This window comes from Schistocerca serialis, chromosome 3 (genome assembly GCF_023864345.2).
Source record: "Schistocerca serialis cubense isolate TAMUIC-IGC-003099 chromosome 3, iqSchSeri2.2, whole genome shotgun sequence".
NCBI lineage: Eukaryota > Metazoa > Arthropoda > Insecta > Orthoptera > Acrididae > Schistocerca > Schistocerca serialis.
Window position 1 is genome coordinate 213,793,523 of NC_064640.1, and position 16,703 is coordinate 213,810,225.

The 16,703-nt window shown below is 41.5% G+C and overlaps 1 protein-coding gene across 1 annotated transcript in view; it reads left to right on the plus strand.

Annotated features, from left to right (window-relative positions):
• Positions 1-11,241, plus strand: part of LOC126470752 (NACHT and WD repeat domain-containing protein 2) — a 312,185-nt gene extending 300,944 nt beyond the window's left edge. The window contains exons 28-29 of the mRNA XM_050098758.1: positions 4,550-4,739; positions 11,089-11,241. Coding sequence (XP_049954715.1) covers positions 4,550-4,739; positions 11,089-11,241 — 343 coding nt within the window. The remainder of the gene's footprint in view (positions 1-4,549; positions 4,740-11,088) is intronic.
• The last annotated feature ends 5,462 nt before the right edge of the window (positions 11,242-16,703 follow it).

Here is a 16,703-nt window from a genome sequence, read left to right on the forward strand (position 1 = left end):
TGGAGAATAAACTCAACAGTACGTTCCCCAAGGAAGTTAGATTGCCGGAGAAGATTGAGCGGAACGCAGGATGTTCTCCACGATTCGCGAGGAATCGATTTAATCAAGTCGGAAGTGCCGCGCTGATGCTCATTGGTCTTAAAGGGGAGCTCTGGAAGAAAAACAGAGCTGTTCACATGGAACTGTCTGTGGATTTGTGTAGTAGTGTTTCGAAGAGGTCTTCCAGTCGATTCTATCGCTTCTTGCTAACTTTAATTAAACAACACTAAGGCTGAAAATTTCAGTTGCACGTAGAGAGAAGCAGATGTCCTTTTCTCCCATAGTGCATCTTCTAATGGGTCTCTAAAGGTACAGAATGACATTAGTACTCGAAAGAGGCACAATGAAATTGGTAGTAAGCGTCTTGCGCCAGGCAACGAGAAAGAGCTCGTGAGCATTAGATTTATATGTATACGTGAATACAGACTCAATAGAGAAAAAGTATTTCTCCTTACAGCTTCTGTGCTGTACATGGATCGAAAAACTTAAATTCTGAGATATTTCTGTCTTGTTTCAACTGAAAGTAGTTTATGTTCAGTAAAATTCGGAAGTACAAAAACGAGACTCAATTACCGAATTCATATTTGACTAAAATTTCGTCACCAATCGTCGTGAAACAATAGTCTGTTCCTGGGTACACAAACGGGAAAAATAGAAAATTGAGCATTATTACATTATTTATGAGGTTAGACACTTATGTGCAATTACTGTAAACTAGACTGAATTTTCAACATGATTTATAATGATTCAGTTTATGAAACTTTCTGTACATTATTATCAGTTTCTCCATTACACAAAGGAGATTATAAATATAAATTTACTCCCGTTTGATCGTAAAGTTCAAGTGAAAAAATAATGACATGTGGTACGTTTGACAATATTACTAAATTGCTTGTTTTCTATCCCTTATAATGCTACAACTATTTGCCTTTGCTGACAAGATACCGTGAGAGCATTATTTTCATTTAACATATCTGAGTTTCTTTTGCTTAAGCATTACACCTTCTTATAGTAAGCTAAAGTCATTACTATACCATACAATATCCGCCCTTTTCGTAAAATATCCGTCTCTTACATCCGCAGCTCGTGGTCTAGTGCCTAGGGTATCTGATACTGGATCACGAGGCCCGTGGTTCGATTCTTGGCTGGGTTAGGGATTTTCTCTGCCCGGGGACTGGGTATCTGTGTTGCCCTCATCATTTAAACATCATCGTTATTCATGACAGTGGAAGAAGTGGACTGTGTAAAAATTGGCATTGATGACCGCGCAGCTGAGCGCCCACAAGCTGAACATCATCGTCATCATCATCCGTCTGATATGTATTCACCATCTACGTGACATTGCATCACAATCTTTTTTTCCTTCCGCGATGATAATTAAATGGCCTACTGCTAAACATGGATAGGAAATTGAGGTTGACTTAGAACACAGATAGTTATAATTCCTATACAGTAATTTAGTTACTTCTTCAAACGGATGGGATTAATCGGCGCTTACGTAAGTGATACATTTCGCTTGAATTTTTATATACAACATACTTTTATCACTTGAAGAGAAACTTGCAACATATCTCTCATATAGGATATAGACTTTGTTATGCACTTAAACCTGCATGATGCTTAACGATGAATGGCATTTAGCGGATCTGATGGCACTTGTGGAAATTCTGAAGTACGTTGCCAGCAGAATTTGTCTCTTACATTTCTCACAGTCCCTATGATTGTGACAACTTCTTTTGAATATCACATCAAAACCTCAATAGCATTTAGTCACCATAACAATTACTCATTCCCCAATTCTACATAGGTCGAAAAACCTACTTTCTTGTAAGCAGTCACTGAAGGAAGTCATTCCTTCGCGTTTGCATAGGCACATGGCTCGTGTAGGTTAGTTATGGCTAGGGAGGTGCTTTCTGAAAAAGAGGAAGTGTTATAGACAGGTGATTTAGAGAAAATTCACACATCTTGACTAGAAATAAAATCTAGTGCACAAATTCTGCCATAGAGCAGCAAAAACCCCAGGCTTCAATAGAACTCTTAAAGATCACCTACAGTGGGCAACAGTAAAGAATAATAAGATAGTTTTGCAGTATGGGGTTTCAAGAGGAGACGCCACACTTCTCTTCTATGTGTGTTTAAAACCGAACGTACATGCCCAGTAATCAACAGCTCGAGTGTACATCAGTTTTGCCCATCTGTTACTTAAAATGAAATAGTAGTCACGGAGAGTTTTTGACCATTCCAACCATAAACGAGTTCATGGTCATACTCACAGCTCAAGCTCCGTTTTTTGGCAACGTATAGATCCAAAAATAAATTGTTTCATCACTACAACGATCCATTCCATTGGTAAAAAATGTTTATTGGCTTTACATCTGCTGTACGATTGAGATTCTTTGGTCACATACTCATGGGCATGTCACATGCAACTTACCTTGGCATGACTAGTGAAGGTTGCATGAAAGGGCAAAGGCTTTTTTACCGATGAACACATGTGGAGGTCTAACACTGGCCGTTCACAACTGACTGGTCGAAAACATATCTTTTATTTACAGCTGTCACCGTAGTTACTGTGCTAAGGTCGCTTACACGCCAGTACTAAAAACAGTCTTGGAATTTTTGGACGGACGGTGTAGGTACAGGTTTTAACATATGGATATTACAGACTCACGATCCGCCTTCACAGCTTCAATTGAAGGCGGGACGTGGGCGTGCCAGGATGGCTCAGTCAGTAAGGAGCTTTCAGCTGAAGGCAAGGCTTCGAATGTGTCTCAGTCCGCACAGTAGCGCACACTCTGCTGTAGTGTGAAGTATTGTTTCTAAAAATGCATAAAATTATTCAACACAGATGCTGTGACAGTTCATGTTTGGATGTGAAGGCAGAGTACAAATGGAACAAGACAAACGCCGAATTAAAGCGGCAGAAATGAAATTCTTAAATGATAGCCTTGAACATACCCTATTAAACAGGAAGAGAAAAATGTTCAAATATGAGAATTCCTAAGGGACCATACTGTGGAGGTCATCGGTCCCTAGACTTACCAACTACTTAGAATAACTTATGCTAAGAACAACACACACACCCATGCCCGAAGGACTCGAACCTCCGGCGGGTGGGGCCGCGCGATCTTTGACATGGCGCCTCTAACAACGCGGCAATAGGAAGAGAATTACTTCCTAGTAAAGTACATACAAGTAATAGAAGACGGCAGGATCTGCAGAGGATGCCTGTACATAGATCGAGGGGACATTAAATACTACTCTTCCTTCCTTCCTTGAAAACCACAGAGATTGCTGAATTATACACCAAAAGGAAAATGAGTATAAGAAGACCGAGAAAAAAAAAACAACATGAAACCCCCTTCCACCGAAAACGATAGATTCCTTTCCTTTCCAAGCGGGGCTCTCTTTGTAGATTAGCCCCTTGTTACTGAGCTCCTAGACTTCATAGATTATTGAACGAAGCCTCAGTTCCCAGTCATTATAATTCTCTAGATGGCTCACGCTGTAATTTCTCTCCATCGCCTCTTACCATATCCTACAAATCTGGACGTAGACCTGCAACATCCGCTTTTAACTCATCCCACATCCTGATACCGTACCTATTGACGTGTGTATGCAAGACTAGGAATCCAACACCAACCATGTGTTTACTGGCCACAGATCAAAGATTACACCATTTTCATTCAGCCTGTAGGATAAGGCTAGAGATCACGATCTTTTTGGTCCTCTGATGGACAGCAGACAGTCAACCATAGCAGTCACATCTACGAAGGATGTGCAGCCCTAGTGTGCCACAAATTGCAATGGAACAGCATCTCTAAATCAAATGTTCAAGACATACTCCAGAATGTTTTGAAGAAGAGAAAAGTATGTGCAGCGTTTGTCCCTCACACCCTGACTCCTGAATAATAACAACGACTCGTGGATACTTGCCGCGACTTCATTGAAATGAAAAATGTGAAAAATTTTTTAATGTGAAAGATCGTCACAGGTGACGAGACTTAGTATTATCAATATGAAATTACCAAAAAACGATAAAGTTCAGAAATTCGCAGAATGGTCAACGCTTTTACGACATAACGGACATTCAAGCCTATGTGACGCGTGGGTTGAACAACGTCACAAAGGAGGATTTTTCTGACAGTTTCGCATGGTTGTATTAACATTCTGTGCGTTGCACTCAAGTGGTGAGAGGTTATGTACGTCACCTGAAGCTTTAAAGTCACTATCTTACTGTATCTCTACTTTTTATTAACGCAGTCTCAAAATTTTTTGCGCTGACCTATTATGTCGGAGCTGAGTATGAAGCAATCGCTTTGAAAAACGTTTTGGTTGATAACACGATGGCAAATACAGTTTATACAACTTACTGACAACGTGTAAGGTAATGCCATGCCTATCTGAAAGGTTGGCAGCGTCACGTTATTGTTGATATCTCTACTATGACTTTTTTCAATGTAGACAGGATCATGTGCTCGGTGTGACAAGCTTGTGTGGTGTGACGCAGGACTCAAGACGCTGAGATGATCGCTAACTACCGTGTGCAAGCGGAGCTGACAGCGATCGAGAGCACCGAAGACGGACGCGCCGTCGTGCTGGGCACCGTCGATGGCTGCGTCTCTGCGCTGGCGCTAGCGGACCCCGACAAGGCCGACGTTGTCAGCTTCCTCACCACTCTGCCCTCCCGCGACGAGGAGGTTCTATCTTTATATTGCCAAATTATTCTTTGCTGTACTTCTCGTCCAGTCCTGCTGCTTCGAATAACATGATTTTGTACACGGATAGGGTGGTCAGAAACAGTCTGAAAAGCTTATAATGGTGCTGTAGGGTAGGCTGCAATGAGAAATAATTGTTACTAAAAAAATACAATACATTGCCCCGTTTCCGAGTTAATGCGCATTCAGGACGTTATGCGCGCAAATTCAAGCGGCCCGCCAGAGACGATGTCGCCAAACGTGTTCTTCGATTTGTTTCCTAAAACCGAACAAGAGAGCGATACACAAACTGGACATGGTACGGTAGCAAGGATCAAATGCGAGCCAAAGGCTGAGTAGTTATCATGTACACTATGAGAACAACTGACACTAATTGTATCTGGCTGACTGCTTGAATTTACTTGCACAACGACCTGATTGGCTAACATCAATATTAATTAATTCGGAAACGGCACAAAGTATTGAATTTTTTTCTTAACAGTTACTTCGCAGTAAAACCTACCCTACAACACCCTCACAAGTTTTTCAGGCTGTTTCTGACCACCCTGTATGTACATGATGTCCCGGAAACGTTGCAAAAATTTCGAGGGGTTGTAGTGGGCGTTTTGTGGAAAAAATCGAGGATAGAAACCCGTGTCCATGAACATCATACAACGACGCTACAGAGTGTAGAAGTTATAGAAGCCAGCGCCTGCCGCTAGGCTACCCCTTCAGCAGCAAACGTACTTTGTACGTTGACGGGCCGTAGACGGAATGTCTCGCAATGTTGCTCGTTATCTAGTGATCGCGACTGATTGCCACAATTGCCATTGGACGAGATGGAAGTAACTGCTGCGTCGATAGGCCTTGTCACCTATGAATCCTATGCTTTGTTGCCTCGGTGAATGACGGTTTCCATTCGCTGTCTTTTTTACTCCTGGAACCATCTAAAATCTCCAATGTTTTTTGGTATACAGGAGAAAAATAAACAGCGGATGGAAACCCATGTTCGAAACAGTCATACACTAAGGCAACAGAGCATCGCATCAACAGAAGACAAGGCTTGCCTATGCAGCAGCTAGCTCCATACTGGCGATCGTGGCAATTAGTCGCGATCACTGAATAACAAGCAACATTGTGAGACGTTCCGTCAGCGTACCGAGTCACGTTTGCTGCCGAAGGGGTAGCATAGAGGCAAGCGCTGGCGCCTATAATGTCAACGCTCTGTAACCTCGATGGGTGACGTTTCCTCGATTTGTTCCTCAAGACACCATCTACAACTCCCTCGAAGTTGGTCACAACATTTCTGGTACACCCAGTATCTGTATGTAAGGTGTCTCAGATTAAATGTTTTCCTCTGCAAATTACAAAATAATAAGTGCAAGGAATATTTATTTAGACAGATAAACATAAGAAACGTTACTATTTGTGCGGAGTTATGGACATAGTTTATTTATGTATTTTCCAGACAGTAATTTATGGAACGTAATTTTTAGGATTCCGTACCGCAATTGGTAAAAACGTGATCCTTGTATCATCAGTTTATTGTCCATTTGTCTGTGTGTCTGGACCCCTTTTTCTCTACGTTAAACTGTAGGTCACGTTTCTCCGATCGGATAAGTGTGGTAATTTACGGACACGCAATTCGCCGAAGCGGTATCCAGTAGAGCAAATCGCCGAAGCGGTATCCAGTAGAAAGACTTGCACCAGGCCACCGAGGCACACGAAATTATTATTATTGTTATTATTATTATTATTACTATCTATAGACATAATTTGTGCAGTGTGTAGAACCCGCAATTCCCGAGTTCATCCGCACTTGGCCGGTTCTTTTCCCTGTCATGTAACTGATATGTTTAAAACGATTCCGTAAAAAAGAGTATAAATCAAATTTATATCAGTTTCGGGTAGGTAACTAGAATCGTTCAAAGCTTTTGGGCTGTATGCAACATGCTGTGCATAATTGGCTGTGCTCACATGTATGTTCTGGAGTTAGGATGTTCACTTAAGTGATGTGTTGGGACGAGTGCTCCCAATGCGCTATTTGGAGTCATCTGGAGTTTGTTTATTCCACGTTAATATCCGTTGCAGACCTAATCTTGTTCGTTTATGTATCCTGACCCGCCTTGTACGGCAGTGTAGGTATACACTCTATACTCTTAACTGAACAAGACTTAAAACAAGGCCGGCCGCTGTGGCCGAGCGGTTCTAGGCGCTTCAGTCCGGAACCACACGGCTGCTACTGTCGCAGGTTCGATCCTGCCTTGGGCATGGATGTGTGTGATGTCCTTAGGTTAGTTTGGTTTACGTAGTTCTGAGTCTAGGGGACTGATGACCTCAGATGTTAAGCCCCAGAGTGCTTAGAGCCATTTGAACCATTTGAATTTAAAACAATGCATCGAGGAAACTTGTAGCTCTGTGACAGCAGAGGCTTTACATGCCCTCCACTGGTCGCTCAGAAGTCACACTGTATTGTGCATTTAGGAAATTGGGCACGCGTTTGAACATCTACCATAAATTAACGTTCTTCGACGAGAAGATCCATCTGAAAACAGCGTGTTGCAGCCAGTCTTAAAATGTTGAACGTTTCATACTACCTATCTGAAATTAATGGAGATTTTATTTAAATTGATTTATACACGGTTTAAATACATCATCTACATGATAGAAAAATAGTATTATGCTTAAAAAGTTATAGCTCGGGTGCAACTCGTTGGGAAGTTCTAAATAAAACATAGCACAAATAAGTGTAGTTGTAAATTTAGTGCAACAGGTGGTGTGTAAGATTAAATGTAACGACTGTCCTAAATAGTATATAGATCAGACTGGTAGAACTTTTGGGACCCTCTTTGAAGAACACGCTTAACTGCGAAATAGTAAGACAGCATTACGGGACCATCTAACAAAAAAAAAAAAAAAAAAAAAAAAAAAAAAAAAAAAAAAAAAAAAAAAAAAAAAAAAAAAAAAAAACGTTCGGTAAGACCAAGAGTGACACATCTTGAACTGTAGAGGACGTTTTATGAACATCGTGGAAGGACTTGAAGTCTATGGGCATCATCTCAAAGAACTGACTAAAATAGTCAATCTCCATTGTGGCTTCAAGAATTTCATGTAATTAAAGAGTTTTAACGACGTACTGAGACGGCCCAGAAAGCTGTAACTCTCCATGATTCGTGCAGCCCACTCGGCAAAAGACGACCTCAAAAAAATGGTTCAAATGGCTCTGAGCACTATGGGACTTAACATCTATGGTCATCAGTCCCCTAGAACTTAGAACTAATTAAACCTAACTAACCTAAGGACATCACACAACACCCAGTCATCACGAGGCAGAGAAAATCCCTGACCCCACCGGGAATCGAACCCGGGAATCCGGGCGTGGGAAGCGAGAACGCTACCGCACGACTACGAGCTTCGGACAAAGACGACCTCATAGTAGCGCTACGCACTTCTAGACAGTGTGGCAGATTGAACCCAAAGTACACAAGCAGAAACACACGCCTCAAACATCGTCAGATGTAATCAGCGTTCACTCATCGTTTTAGTACAATATTTTAATTCAATTGCGAATTTTTACAAAATGTCTCATTTATGAATTTAGGTGCATTTATCTGTAGCGATTATTAGTTTTAAATTAATTTTAGTGTTTACTTAAGACAATATGTATGTTGCGTGTTGACACCACAGAATATTATTTCCCTGTCCAGTCCCCTTCCTGCCCTCCTCCCCCTCCCCCCCCCCCCCCCCCCCGCCAGAACCATCATCCATGACAAGGATCTGTGCGACTCACAGTGGGATTAGTAAAATCCTCCACTGCTGAATGTCGTCACAATTCTGTTATAGTTAATTATTTTCAGACTATATTATCTACTTAAATACGAAGGCGTGCTGGAAAATAATGCCTCCGAAGCTTTACGTGAAAATTCTTAAGGCTTTTTAAATAAACCGAACGTTATTAACATTCTGCATCTTTATCCTTCATGTCTACATATTTACAGCCCTCTGTCACTAGAGGGCTGCGAATTGCAGCGTGTAACCTACAAATTGTAGCGTGTAATATGGCGGTGTGTAACGCAAGTGACGGTGCGTGGGAAAGAGCGTGCTGTAATCGAGTTTCATATTCGAAGAGTTCGTCTATACATGGAGCACCCTCTCGGTCACCATGGAAATTCCAGACGAAACACGAGCGCAGTGACAATCCGACGTCTTGGGTTCGCTGTCATCGGTCATCCACTATACAGCCCCGACTTGGTTCGATCCGAATTACATCTGCATTCAAAACTTAAAAAACATCTTCGAGGACTTCAGTTTGATAGTGATGAAGCGATGCAAGTAGATGCAAGGCTATGGCTTCGTCAACAAAGCCAAGCATTCTACATTATCAACAAACTGGTCAATCTTTGGGAGAAATGTGTTCGTCGCCAGGGTGACTGTGTTGAGAAATAAATACGTAGAGATGAAGAATAAGGACGTAGAACGTTAATACATTTGTTTTATTTATTATTTTTCACATAAAAAATTCGTAGGCGTTACTCTTCAGCACTCCCTATTAGGTACTTATTAATGTTTTACTTTTTCTTTTAGATCTGAAGACGATCATTAAGTGATCGAAACTAGTTATAATCTGCGACAAATATCGACTGAGACTGTTACAAAAAACATATTAAAATCGATACAGTTTCAACATCTCTGATGACAATATGTCATCTATTATTACAAGTAAATCTACTTATATGTTCATAACTCCGCAATAAGAGTAAGGTTTTTCTACGTTTACTCTCTTAAATAAATATTCCTTTCACTTGCTATTTTATAAATTACGGACAAAAACACCTCATCTGGAACACCTTATACGAGGGTGAGTCAAATGAAAACCTTAAATTTGTAATAACAAATCGAAATTTCGCGCCGTTATACTGTAAGTTGGTAAGAGTGCTACAAACAGTGTGCAGAATGGCCTGTAGGTGGCAGCGTAGTGCAGATGCACACCGTCACAGTATCAGTATAAAGATGGCCGCGCCACTTGCGACTTGCACCGGGGAAGTACAGCGTTCTGTTATTCGGTTTTTGGGTAGTGATGGTGTGAAACCTAATGAAATTCATCGACGAATGAAGGTTCAGTACGGTGATGCATGTTTGTCACAGCAGCAAGTCTACCAATGGAGTAGGAAGTTCGCAAATGGTGTGACTTCATTGGAAGATGTTCCTCGTCCAGGTCAGGCACAACAAGTTGTCACTCCACAGAACATTGCAGCAGTTGAAGCCATAGTGAAGGAAAACCGCCGAGTGACACTGAATGACACTGCAGCATGTTCACAGATTATTCATGGGTCAGCACACCATATTGTTCATGATGTGCTCCAGTTTTACAAAGTGTCTGCAAGAAGGGTGCCACGTCAGCTGACTCCTCAATTTAGAGAACGACGTGTTGATGCTTGTGAATGGCGAACAAGGAATGGCGCCATTCCTCATCACCAAAACAAAGAAGTTTCGAACAGAACCATCAGCAGGGAAGGTTATGTTGACTCTCTTTTGGGACGAAAAAGGCGTCATTTTGGATCATTACATGCCTAGAGGGACCACTGTCACCAGTGCATCATACACAGATCTCCTAAAAAATCATCTGCGGCCTGCAATCAAATCAAAGCGACGTGGATTTGCTGTCAGCAGGTGTCCTTTTGCAACATGACAACGCAATGCCCCACATTGCCCGTACAACAGTTGTGACAATCCCAGACCTGCATTTTGAGTGTCTTCCTCGTCCACCATACTCATCAGACCTTGCCCCAAATTATTTCCATCTGTTTGGACCACTCAAAGACGCAATGGGAGGAAAGAAGTTCCGTTCTGATGAAGAGGTACGCCACGCGGTGCATGAATGGTAGCGCGGACCACCAAAAGAATTTTTTCTAAAGGAATTTATACACTTTGTAAGCGCTAGAGGACTTGCATTGATGTCCATAGGTTAGTTAGGTTTACGTAGTTCTAGGTTCTAGGGGACTGATGACCTCAGATGTTAGGTTCCATAGTGCTCAGAGCCTTTTGAACCATTTGAACTTGCATTGAGCGTGGGGGAGATTATGTTGAAAAGTGATACAGCTTTGTACCACTTCTGCACAATAAATAATATTAAAAAATATTTAAGGTTTTCATTTGACTGACCCTCGTATCATTGTTGTCCCTATGTTTCTGTATATTACTCTTCAGAGTTGGTAGCGGAAAATGCATAACGCAAGGAATTCTCGTATAACGTGATATACGAACGATGAATTCAGGTTTCGTAACTGAAAAAAAATGCAAACTGCACAATTAACGAAAACAGTTCTTTGACGTTAATGGTTTTCTATTCCAGTGGAAGAAGAAAGCAGAGAAGCTAAGAGCGACGACGAGATTCAAGGCTGCCATGTCGATTGCGAAGCTGACGACGCAGTTCATGGCCAGCGCAGGCATCCCGGCTCACCCTGACGACGTGGACGACGAAGAAGAGGAGGAAGCTGAGCAATAGGCTGCTGTCTCACAAGGTAGAGGAATACGCGCGGGAGTCGACTCGTGCAGTAACACTTACGTCGTTATCCGAAAACGTTCAACCCTCAGATTACAACCGACAAGATGAATTGGGTTTTACATAATCTCGTGCTGTCGTCGTTGGAATCTGAAAACATGGCGCTGTACAGTGTTCTAGTCGGGTTGTGTCTCATTATCTAGAGACAGATACAGCTGTTCTGCCACTGATTCGGTTACCTAGATTGCATTTACACCTATATTTTGCTAGACATTGGCTTTTAAAGTGCACCACGATGGACTTTTACAAGTCAGTCCCTATTTTTTGACAAAAATTTTTGTTCGTTGTGGACTTTGCTATTTTGAGATGTGAATGCTGAAAAGAGCGTCAGTGGAGTGCTTGCCTCGAAGGGTTGTGCAACGGTGACCCCATTGTTGGGATCAAATGAATTCGTTTCCTGCTTCCACCACTTTGATTTAAGCTTTACGTGGTTTCATTAACTCACGCCAAATAAATGAGACGAAGGCCCTGTGAACAAGAGCTTAGCCAGTTTCTCACTTCATTCGTGTCAAATACGAGGTAGTTCTCTATAAATAGTGCATGGGATCTTCAGGTATGATTTAAACTCAATTATGAGGAACCGGTTGAGTGCAACTGTTTTAGGACTTGAGAAGTAGAAAAGGAAATAAATAGAAATGAGCGTATGGCATCGTTGGCCGGGAGGCCTCATTCGGGGGAGTTCGACCGCCAAGTGCAAGTCTTATTTCATTCGACGCCACATTGGCTCGCCGGAGATCAGGATGAAATGATGATGGGGACAACACAACACCCAGTCCAAAAGCGGAGAAAATCTCCAACCCGGCCGCGAATCGAACCCGGGCCCGCTTGCGTGGGAGGCAAGCACGTTACCACCCAGCTAAGCAGGGGGGCATAGAAAAGGAGAATTAAGATTTAACATCTCGCCAAGGACAGAGTGTAAGAGACAGAGCAGGAGCTTGGAAAGCACAATATAAGGAAAAAATAGACCTTTCCTTATGAAAGGAAAAATCGCAACATTCATCTTCATAGATGTAAAGAAACCACGGGTAACCTCAATCTGGATGGCTAGACATTAATTTGATCCTAGCTCTTCCCGATTGCGACTTCCTCGATTTTTGGAGATCTGCGTACTAATTTATAAAACTTTATCGTAATGTGGTAGCTTCTAGATAGAAAAACAGTAGCTTAATAATACACAAACGTTTCCTGCAGCACACCCGACTACTTCAACCTAGTAACACTGTTGTGGCAATGTTGTATTGCCAGTAGGCCAGCAGTCATTCAGTAGACTGTGGTGGTGTTCAGAGCATCATAACCTTGAATTGGGGAGAACAAAGAGTGACAAATACAATCAGTGTATAACTTTATTAAAGGTAACGATAAATTTAAGTTAGATAAAGAGCATTCACCTTCCCCTCAGGGAAGCCAACACGACGCCTGCCAGTAAATCCAGCCGCAACCCGCCGAACTGATAAACCGTGCCGGGTTACCTATCTAGAACTTAGCGGCGCTTTCGTTGCTTATCTTTGCCATATGTTGACTCGTTTCTTGTATCGCATGTGGCCCATACGCACGTAACATCCTCGGACTGACCTTGTTAATTACTGTATGGCATACTATAGAATTATTGGAGAACAAATGCTGAATGTACAGACGCAGAGCGGAACGTCACGAAATATCCGATTTTCCGTTGAAAACCTCAAGATTTAGACAGTTTTCCCTTTGGTATAGTTACTAATCGTTGCGGAGTGCATGCATACAGCCTTTAAACCAAATTAGTATTCGACCATTTTTACTGTAGTGCTTCTGTGAACGAAGATAGGGAAGAAAATCTCCACCAGATTATCTGCACGTATTTTCAGTGGTGATGTAATGTTAAAAACGAAAGCCATGGGCAGTTTTGAACTTCATACACTCTGCTCTCGCCGGACTATACAATACTTTCCTGACGTGACATGTGTCGATCAGTGACTAATCATCTTCTGTTGTATGACTGTTCTAGCTTCGTGTAAGGGGGCGATCAAATTGTTTCAGTTGGAAGGCCTTATAGTCCAGAATCGGTTGCCAGTCTTGAAAAAGCGCCATGAGCATTGAGGCAATCATTCCACCGACGCACCAGGTTGAAGGTAACCATTTGGTAGAACACCGTGTCCTGATGCGTCAAAAAGTGGGTAACTGTCTGCTGCACATCCTCGTTCGACAGGAATTGTTGACCCTTAAAGGCATTTTTAAGGGACCGAAGGCGTAGTAATCGCATGGGGAGAGATAAGGACTAGGGCGGGTGCTCGAGTATCTCCTACTTGAGTTGACGTAACCTGTGAGATACGTCATTCGCGATATGGGGGCGTGCGTTATCATGAAGTAGCAGCACCCCTTGTCGCATTCCACAACAGTGGTTTTCGATAGATGTGCTGCCCCGTATACATTCTTCATTCTCTGTTGGATGTCTGTCAGTGTTTGTCCTTCGACAGACAAGAAAAGAATAATATCGCGTTGGTCTTGTCTGGACGCATTTGATAATAACGTCGCCATAGGTCACGTTTCCGCATTTAACGCACGCACGTCGGAAAGAATGAGAGCCACACAAATTCCTTGCCTAAATGTCGGTGCATATATACCCGCATCGGAGCTGTGCTACGTTACATATACACTACAGTAACGCCCTCGAATGGAAACTTTTTGATCGCCCCTTATACTGTAAATGTAACAGACCTTCCATCCATAGTAAACAAAAAGTTCAAGTATACGGAAACGCAAGTTAAAATTTTCTGGAAATATATGAACCACATAGCTTGATAGAGAGTTCACGTATAATTTATAAATGCATGTTACAAATTTCCAATCAAAAAGAAAAAATAAATTTTTCCCTCATTTTCAGTCAATAACCCCACCATTGTCAAGAAAGTTTACTGGCACTGTAAGTGCATTGTAAGACAAGATGAGCATGCGATTTCTCTGTGAGGGGACTGGTGGCGGCTTTCTGAAGACTTGTTTGGTCATCGAGCACTTGATGGCAACGAATCAGCAAGTACTTGAAGACAACGAAATGCAGCAGCACGAAAATCTAGCTTTAATTTATCAACGTAACGCTGAAGTGTTGGGAGCTTGGCTTCAGAAATTATGTAGCATCATACAAAAACAAATAAAAGAAGACTGCATAACAAACTGAAGTATTACATTGCTGCATATCCAAATTTCTATACCTTTTATTATTGGTAACGAAATATTTCTAATATCTCACAGGCTGGAAGTTCATGGTATACATTAAGACTCAGTTGTATTTGAGAGTGTAATTTAAGTTGTATTTGGGATTAGCAAGTAAGAGCTCGAAAATATTGTACGGGAAGTATTGCTACAGAGCATTCTGCTCAAGTCGCGAATCGTGTCCTTAGACGTGCCTGACCATTCTTTCTGCAATTGTGGGTATAGATTTTCCACTTTTTTTATTTCAGTGGGTGGGCAGCGGAGAAGAAATCCTCACATGAAATCTCCAGTGTGACGCAAAAGGGATCTCATAAGAGCTGTCGTCAACAATTTTAGAGCCATTTGGGGACATATATTAAACCTGATTGGAGCCATGTTTTGTGGAGAAAAGTAGCAGTATATGGAGCCGCACGCCTCAGTAGCATTTGGATATTTTATTAGCTAGCCTCCAATAAACGCCGTCAGGTCACCAGGTGTCATAACTGTCAACGTTTGAAAACATAGAGCCTTGTGTCCAGAATGTATTGGTGTTGTATTAATGAGTTGTTCTCTGCTACGGTATACGGCTCATGTACCAATTACTTTCAGTACTGTAGCGCGATTCATCAGAACGTGCTAAGGCACCGTGTCTGGTTGTTGAGAAGTTCACGCAGACAGGAAGATGCGGCCACTGACTTCCGAAAGGATGCTCCTAGATGTGCAGTGCATTTCTTGCCTATTGTCGAGAATCATTGACAAGATGAATGATGTTTCTAGTTTTTTCTCGGAAAGGTGCGAAAGACCTCAGTCTGCAGAAATTATCTGCTGCTGCTCCTTTGAGTGTATCTGACGAGACTCTCAAATTATAAAGTTTCTAATGGAGAAAGTCTGTCACATTGTTACACAGTAACTACCATCATACACCGATGAGCCAAACATCGTCACCAACTACGTAATAGCGTTGAGGTCCACCTTTGTGACGTAATACAGGACGACTGAGCTTGGCATGTATTCGACAAGTCCTTGGCAGTTTCCTAGCGTACGTTACAATTCTGGTGAGCCAGTATATTTTACGATTCTTTATCTAACTGCGTATTGGTGAATAATGCTTGTATGTGCCGTATTTCATTTAGACTCCTGTCGGAATACTTTAATTATATCCGCTCCAGGGCTAGTGCGGGGTTCTGTTCTAAATTTGTACCTTATATGTGGTGTTCCTTACGTGACAATTTTCATATTCAGCAGTATTTTGTGCTTTTGCATTTATTTACTGAGTGTACCTTCTCTTAACCTCTACTGTTGTGTTATGTCCTTCAAATGCAATTGACAGATCCAGCTAAGTGGGGTTTGAATCCTTTTTGTCACTATAAACACAGGTGCTACATTCTAGTCTATATAAAAACCTTTAGGAAGCACAGAAAAAAATACTTAGAAGTCCACTATGGTAAGTGTGGCTACCGAAAAAACGTATTTCAGAGTATCGTTGAGGTGGCTGTAGAATTTTTAGTGCACGGAGCGCACCTTTCATGTTTATGACGTACAATAGTTTCAGAAACAAAATGAAAAGAAATTAAAAGCAGTATTATGTATAGTGTTATTTAACAGACTAATCCACATAACTGCAGTATTTACTAATCTACTTTTAATATTGCCGCTACGTGCGTATATGAGATTATTTTATTGCGGCCACTAGTTTCCCTAAAACCTGTTGTAAAGCGGACTTTAATTCACCCTGTCTCTCCACACATGGCTGACGGCAAAGCATTAGCGCTAATGGCATAATTAAAATACATGCATTTAATACATTAACAGCTACGAGAATTGCTTTAATTTAAAGGATAAGAACACACTAACTTCAAAATGAATTAAATCGAGGGTTCGTTGAAATTTAATAAGGACAAGAAAAGTTTTACTGAAATACTATAATCTTTTAGTGCCTGTATCTTACATAGTAAAATGAATAAAATTATTTTAAATATAATATAAAATCTGCTTAATTTGAAAGCCAAAAAAGTTTATTTTATCATCGTTTTCTTTATTTCGGATCATGTTAAGCAGTATGCATATTTCAAATAACCTGTCTAAGTGAGGAAGAAACGTTTCAGCGTTTATCCTTGCATCTCATTCACTGTGCTATCTGAGAGTGCCATGGGTTAAGAGGTAAAAAAAACTGGGAAGAATGCACGTGACATTTTCGTGTACCATTGTCCATGAGAGTATACAACCAATCAATCTTAACTTCT